The sequence below is a fragment of the Grammomys surdaster genome, unplaced genomic scaffold, assembly GCF_004785775.1.
Source record: "Grammomys surdaster isolate TR1022 unplaced genomic scaffold, NIH_TR_1.0 127, whole genome shotgun sequence".
Taxonomy (NCBI): Eukaryota; Metazoa; Chordata; class Mammalia; order Rodentia; family Muridae; genus Grammomys; species Grammomys surdaster.
This window is the reverse complement of record NW_021604585.1, coordinates 5,871,956-5,879,179: the sequence shown is the minus strand read 5'-3', so window position 1 is coordinate 5,879,179 and position 7,224 is coordinate 5,871,956. Positions and strand designations below refer to the sequence as shown.

At 43.9% G+C, this 7,224-nt stretch overlaps 1 protein-coding gene across 1 annotated transcript in view; it reads right to left on the bottom strand.

Moving 5' to 3' along the window:
• Window positions 1-4,340: 4,340 nt before the first annotated feature.
• Ppp1r36 (protein phosphatase 1 regulatory subunit 36) overlaps window positions 4,341-7,224 on the bottom strand; it is a 19,542-nt gene continuing 16,658 nt past the window's right edge. Inside the window, exons 7-10 of the mRNA XM_028789049.1 lie at window positions 6,029-6,071; window positions 5,512-5,690; window positions 5,099-5,287; window positions 4,341-4,521 (exon numbers count right to left, since the gene is read on the bottom strand). Of these exons, the coding sequence (XP_028644882.1) occupies window positions 4,341-4,521; window positions 5,099-5,287; window positions 5,512-5,690; window positions 6,029-6,071 (592 nt within the window). The remainder of the gene's footprint in view (window positions 4,522-5,098; window positions 5,288-5,511; window positions 5,691-6,028; window positions 6,072-7,224) is intronic.

The window sequence follows — 7,224 nt, the reverse complement described above, 5'->3', positions numbered from 1 at the left end:
AGCAGTCAGTGCTCTTAACCATTGAGCCATCTCTCCAGCCTGAGAGAAATTCTGTCAACCACAGATTAGACTAGGTTGCTTCTTTCTCTAAAACGGTCTACTCTCTCCTCAGCTCACTATGCAAAGTCCTAACACCCTACAACTTGCAAAACACAAGCTGTCTCTCATTGTTTTCTCTCATTCTCCAGGAAATGCACGCCCAACGTCTGCTCATCATCTGGAGAGTCCTTGGGGCTTTGTGTTGCAAGTGCACAATAAATACTTGTTGTGAGTCAGTAAACCAACGGCTCAGAGTAGTGGTTCCCAAGCTTCCTGCGACCCTTTAATACAGTTCCTCATGCTGTGGTGACCCCCAACCATAAAATTATTTTGTTGCTAAATTTATAACTGTGACTTTACTAGTTATGAATCATAATGTAAATATCTGTGTTTCTTATGGTCTTAGGCAGCTCCTGGGAAAGGGCTGCTTTCCTTCCTGCCTCCCCCCCCCCAATAAGGAGCAACCCACAGGTTGAGAGCCTCTGTTTTGGTGGAGTATCTGAGCACACTATGCAGTTCTGCATGGGTACCTTCCTGCAGAGACCGCACATCTCATGTTAGGAGTTTACAGTTGTAGATGGATGTCATGCCTTTAGAATGGATATCTTTTTAAAATCGATATCAATTTCTAGTTTTTAGGAGCATAGATTTTCATATTGTCAGTGTGACATTTTTTGTTATGTATTTTGTGTCTTTGTGTGTGTTGTGAGTTATAATGTAAAAATATATGTGTTTTGTGATGGTCTTGGGTGACCCCTGCAGAAGAGTTGCTTGGACTCTCAAGGGTTACAACCCACAGGTTGAGAACCATTGATCTAGAAGGACAACCTTGAGGTTATAGACTGCTAAAAACAGCCTTGTCACTCAGAGTCCCAACGTGAAAAACACATCTATCACTACTATTCTTTCTGGTTTGTGTGAGGAAAAGTTTCTAGTTTGAGGATTTTCATGCTAGTTCTCTTACCGTGAGAGACCTGGGATGGCCTGTGGGGTGCTCCCTCCCTTGCTTGCTTCTCCTTGTGACAGGCAGGAGTCCTCAGCGCAAGTGACACAAGCTGAGTCCTGGGCCCTCAAGTATATGCTCCTATCCTGCCTTTCAGCTTTGCACGGGGCGGTTATCAGCACTCAGGAAGGAAAGGGTGAGAGGAGAAAATGAACCAACAGTATCTGGCTGGGAACTGGCACAATTACACAGTTGGTGACTCAGAGGAGCCACACAAAAGAGCATACCTCCCCCATGCCCTAACCCCCAAAGTGAAAGTGCCCACGGAGGCCTCAAACCCCGATGCGATGCCCGCAGGCTGAGCACGAAGGAGGGGTGCTGTAGTTTGGTCTCTTGAGAGGATGTTTTTGTTTGTGTGTTTTAAAATCTCATTCGTGCTTTGGTCTGTACTTAGCGCAGAGAAGAACCATTGGGAGGAGGGTGCAGCGGCTGCTCACGTCCAGGTCTCTCGTGGGCTTCTTGTGATGCCAGTGGCACCTGAGATTCTCCTCTAGGTCTGTTATTCTATTCAGGTTTTGCAAAATGGGGCCCAGAGAGGTGGCTCAGCAGGTAGGAGCACTGGCTGCTCTTCCAGAGGATCGGAGTTCCTAGCACCCACAGTCAGCTCACAACTGTAACTCCAGTCCCAGGGATTGCAATGTCCTCTTTGTCCTCTCAAACACTGCATCTCCATGACGCACAAACATACATTCAGTCAATCCACCCATACCCAGAAAATAAAAACAAAAGTAATATTTTTTAAAAATTTTTCAAAATGATAATATTCTAGAGGGGATTTTTTTTAAATTTTTCAAAATGATAATATTCTAGAGGGGATTTTTTTAAATTTTTCAAAATGATAATATTCTAAAGATTTTTTTTTTAATTTGCAAGATGACAACATTCTAATGGGACCCATTCCTTTCTAATTATCACTTACAGTGGTTCTCTAAAGAAAAAATTTTCCATCATCAACTATTTGGGTTGCCCTGAGATACGGTTTGAAAGGGAAATTACTGCCTACTGTTTTGAGGTTTGTTGGGTTTCAAAGAGCACAGGGAAAGAGGCAAATCTCAGATGAACAGCTGTGTTACTCAGGAAGCGAGTCATCCAGGCTCTGGCACAGGGGGAGTAGTTCTCCAATGGAAATGAGGCATCAGGCCTTCCTCTCCTCCATCCTCAGGGATTTTGCATGGATAGTCAGTAGCCCACTGCTAAGTCCCATTGCTAAGGAGGCTCTGCCTCACGATTCTGCCTTCCCCACATGCTCTCCTGTCCTGTTTCTGAGCTGCGCTCTGGTTTTTTCCAGCTCTTCCACACGTAACCCACTTTTAATTTCCTCATGGACCCATCAAGGCGCAGAGTAATGATAGGGTATTAAAAAGTGACTGCATATAATCCAAGGCGATGAACTTTATCCTAACCATCCTCCAAAGCACTCTATAGTTCTATATGTATCTCTAGTAACTGTCTAAAGCCTCTTGATGGTGTGTCACAGTAGAAAAGGCAGGGCATAGGAATATTAGGCAGCTGGCTGGTCATATGCAGTCAGGAAACGCAAAGAGAATTTTAGTGCTTTCTCTTTATCTTTATTTTACATGTATGACTGTTTTGACTGTATGCATGCCTTTGCACCATGTGTTTGCCTGGTTCCTGTGGGTGCCAGAAGAGGGTGTCCGAGTCCCTGGAACTGAAGTTACAGGTACTTGATCTGCCCCACGGGTGTTGAGCCATCTCCCTAGCCCCTCTTTTTATCGATTCTGGGACCCCAGCCTAGGGGATGGTGCTACCCACCCTCAGGACTGGTCTTTCATTCTGTCATACCTTTCTGGAAGCACCTTCACAGACTTACCCAGAGGTGTTTTTCTACAGTGATTCTATACCTGGTTAAGTTAACAATGATGATGAGCCATCCCATCCCTTTGAGGTTGTTTCACATTTCCTAATTCAGTGGATCAATCCTTTTGTTACATTCTGCCTTTTGTCCTGGAACGCCACCACTTCCTAAATAAGTTTCTGAATTCTGCATATGTTAAGATTCACTCCTTATACGGGAAGGTTTTGTGGGATTTGACCAATGGAGATGCAAATGCAAACGCACAATGTGCTCATGGTCGTGGTGCCACACAAAATAATTTTGCTACCCTGGAAACACCATGTTTTACCATCCAACCTTCTCCAACTTAAGTCCTTGGAACCTTTTGTTTGTTTGTTTTGTTTTCTGATGTGTCCTCTATCTTCCTGTTTTTGCTTTGCCCTGGATATTATATACTTAGAATCATCTACAGATTTTCTGACTTCACAATATCTACTTAATGTTCCTCTGTATTTTTGTTTGCTTGTTTTTCAAGACAGGGTTTCTATGGATAATAGCCCTGGCTGTCCTGGAATTCTGTAGACCAGGCTGGCCTCAAATGCACACTAAAGGAGTGCACCACTATGCCCAGCCATCTGTATCTTGTATAGCTTGACAGATCACTCTTTTATGGCCAAATAATACTTTATTGTACAGTTAGACCACAACTTATCAACTGGCCTATTAAATGCTTCTTGGTTGTTTTGGCTACTGATGACTATGAAATAAAATTATTATAAATATACTTTTGTGTAGATGGGTATGTGTATCTTTAAATTATTTTAATTTTACTGTTGGTATGTGTGTACGTGTGTGTGTGATGGTTATGTGTGTGTGAAGACAATGTGTATGTGCTACAGCATGCATGTGGGGTCAGAGGACAACTTTCTCTCCTCTCACCTTGTTGCCCTGTGAGAGATTTAAAGACCAGCTGGCTGGCGTACTGGGTGAGGCTCCTGTGTCTGCTTGCATCTTCTGCAGGAGTGCTGCACTTAGAGACACAGCTTACTCATCTAGGTCTCTTTATATGAGATCCAGGGATGGAACAAACGTCCATTTAAGGCTGTAGCTATGTAAGTTACAAAAAAGTGTCCCCCTCTGGAATTATGTAATATATACTGTATCATATATAACAGTCTGAGGAATGGTGGGGTTGTCCTCTGGCCCGTGCATGCACAGGCACACGAGTGCCATATACACTTGCACATACAAGTGCACTCACACACATGAACACAAAGAAGAACCAGCATGAGTAGGAGAATGTGCTTTTTAAGAGCTTTCTAAAACTCTTTATTAATCAACTTGTTAACTTTTAACAGAACCCGACTTAAAAACTCTTCAACAGTTTAAACAGCTATTTTATGTTAATAAATATCAATCCTAAAAGTGCTATGGAGAAGTAGTTACTTCAAATATAGAGACCTAGGTACCAACTGGATTATTTATGGACTGGAACCAACTAGATTACTTAGTGCTTTGCGAAGTAAGTTTTGACATGACCAAATTCAGTGTGTCCTGAATCCTTGTGTTATTTCTCTCTATTATGGAAGAACTCCTTCCGCTTGGTTTTCCGTTTTCTTCTGATTCAAGGGGGAGGAGAGTATGCGGGTTGAACAGATTTCGAGGCTCCCCCAAGATGCCAACTCTGTAAAGAGAATTACTGCTGTAGTTAATACAGTAAGTGATAAGGCCGAAGACTGTGGTTCATGGTTGCGGTCATGACTGTGAATATCAGTCTGTAATAGTGCATTCATGCATGTGTGCATGCGTACACGTACACGCACGCGCATACACACACACACACACACACACACACACACACACACACACACACACACGCTGATTCCATTTCCATACCACCACTGTGGTCTCACACATCAGCCCAAAACTCAGTCCATAGCAGAATTACGTTCTGGCTCTACTCACATCTCCCCAAGATGAATTCTTATAACAGTCCCTGAGCCCTGAAGAGTCTATCCCTCACTCCTTCAGGCTACAACTATCTGGAGTCTAGTACAACTTCTAGGGATTTGTTTTGTTTTGTTTTCTAGTCCAGATGGGCCTAAGTAGAGATGCTCTGGTCAGTGAGATAGGGGTTGGCGTGGAAACAGATGCTTTCTTCTGCCCAGTAGAGGAACCACAGTGCCTGAGCCCCTGGCTGCTCCAAGCCTGCCTAGAGGGACCAGCCACCAGACTCCCACGATTCTCCTTGGGCTGCTTACATTGGCATGGCCACAGACTTCAGACTTGTTGTGTCCTTCTCCACTCGGGGTTGGAGTTTGATGCCTGCCACATACTTTTTCTCAACGATATGTTGAGCTTTTTCTCTGAGAGATGGCAGCAGAGTAGACAAAACCGGGGAGCGCATGTCCATGGCCTTCTTAATTGCTGGACGTTTTGCCATCATCCTCCTGTGAGAGAGAGGGGGGACAGTCATATCCCAACATTCTGTTTCTTACAAATATTCTTGAGCTGAGGAAAGGTGCAGTGGTCATAGCTGAGCCAGATGTCATGGTGCAGGCTGTAATGCCAGCTGCCAGAGGCTAAGGCACATGGATTACAAGTCTGGGGCCAGCCTGAACTACAGAGAGACTTCCTTCTCAAGAACACAGAGAAAATAAACGAGAGGGCATACCTGAATTGTACCAGTGTCATGCGCTTCTTCTCTCCCCCTGATTCTTCATCCTCACGCTTCCTTCGAGGAATGTTGAACATATTGGTTCGAAAAAGCCTGCCTACCTCTTCCTCAATCTCTGTCAAGTACTGCCGTCGGAAGACAATCCAGGCTATGCACGTACAGAAGGTATAGAAGGACTGAAAGAGAAAAAAGAAAAATCGCAGGACTCAGAAATGGTGTGAAAAACTCCCAGCGTCCCACAGTGTCATTACACAGGCACGAGCCCTGGTGATGTGGCTGGTCCTTGTCCCTGGAAGCTGCACTGGGTGACACATGTCTTTATATTTGTGGGTGAGAAATCAGGCCAAAATTCTAAGATTCTAAGGTGTAGCAAACAACATCTAGTCATCCTTTTTAAAAATGAATATTTGCTTCTTCTTCTCCTTTTTTTTTTTGCATCTGTCTAATGGCTACTGGTTATTGCTTTGTGCTAATTTCATTGCAAAAACAAAAGTCCCCAAAACAAGTGGCTTACCTCAAAAAATTTCCAGTCTTTTTGTGTGTCTGATATTTTCTCCCTGAAATATAACAAGTCACAACTATGGGTGATTAGTTCATTGTCCCGAAAATACAGGATTCTAACTGGCGGCCCTATTATAATTTAGATCTGGAAGGTCCCCTGAGGCCATAGGCACCTTTGCTAGCTGGTGGCATTATCAGGAGGCAGTGGGAACTTCGGGTGACGAGGAAGTGGATCGCTGGGGATGCACCAGGCAAGGTGGCTGTCTGTTGACTCCCCTCTGTCTACTTCCCAGCTACCATGACAGATGTAAGCAGCTTTCTTCTAGCACGCCCTACCTTCATGATGCTCCTCCTAACCATAGGCCCAGAAGATGCTGAGACCTTTCCATTGTTACTGTATTTCATCTTTCTTCTCTCCCCTTGGGGGGGTCAGCGTTGTGATTTCTATGCTACACTGAGGAAGCTGAGGTTGAGGCTGAAGTCCAGTTTTCATTCTGTATTCTCATGGTGCTAGGCGGCCACCTGGAGTTGCTTCACTGATGGCGCCCTGCTACCCTGCACGCTCCTCCAAGATGGCTTTCTTTGCACTTTATAGTTGGAACCACACTTTCTGCTGGACGGTCACTGAGTATGTGTTAAGTACATCAGGTAAGTGTGTATGTGTTGTTGTTGTTGCTTGTTTGTTTTTAAAGAGAGGGGGAGAGACAGAGAGAGAGAGAGAGAGAGGAAGAACATGATGTTGAGTGGGTATAGAGTAGGGAAAATCTGGAGCAATTAGTGGAGGGGAAAGCATGATTGAAATATATTTTATAAATATTTTTCAATAAAAATTTTAACTACCGGGCGGTGGTGGCACACGCCTTTAATCCCAGCACTTGGGAGGCAGAGGCAGGCGGATTTCTGAGTTCGAGGCCAGCCTGGTCTACAGAGCGAGTTCCAGGACAGCCAGGACTACGCAGAGAAACCCTGTCTCGAACCCCCCCGCCCCCCCAAAAAACTTTAACTACAAAAAAAAACCCAAACAGCTGTAGAGTTCTTTTTAAAAGATAAAACACTGATCAATAAAATTTAATATGAATTTCTCAGATTGGATTAAGATGCTAGAAAAAAATCCATAGCCAATAAACAAAAAATGCTGTAATACAGAAAAACTCAGTAATAAATAGTGTTGGAAAAATGGAATCCTGTTAAAGAATATATATATATATA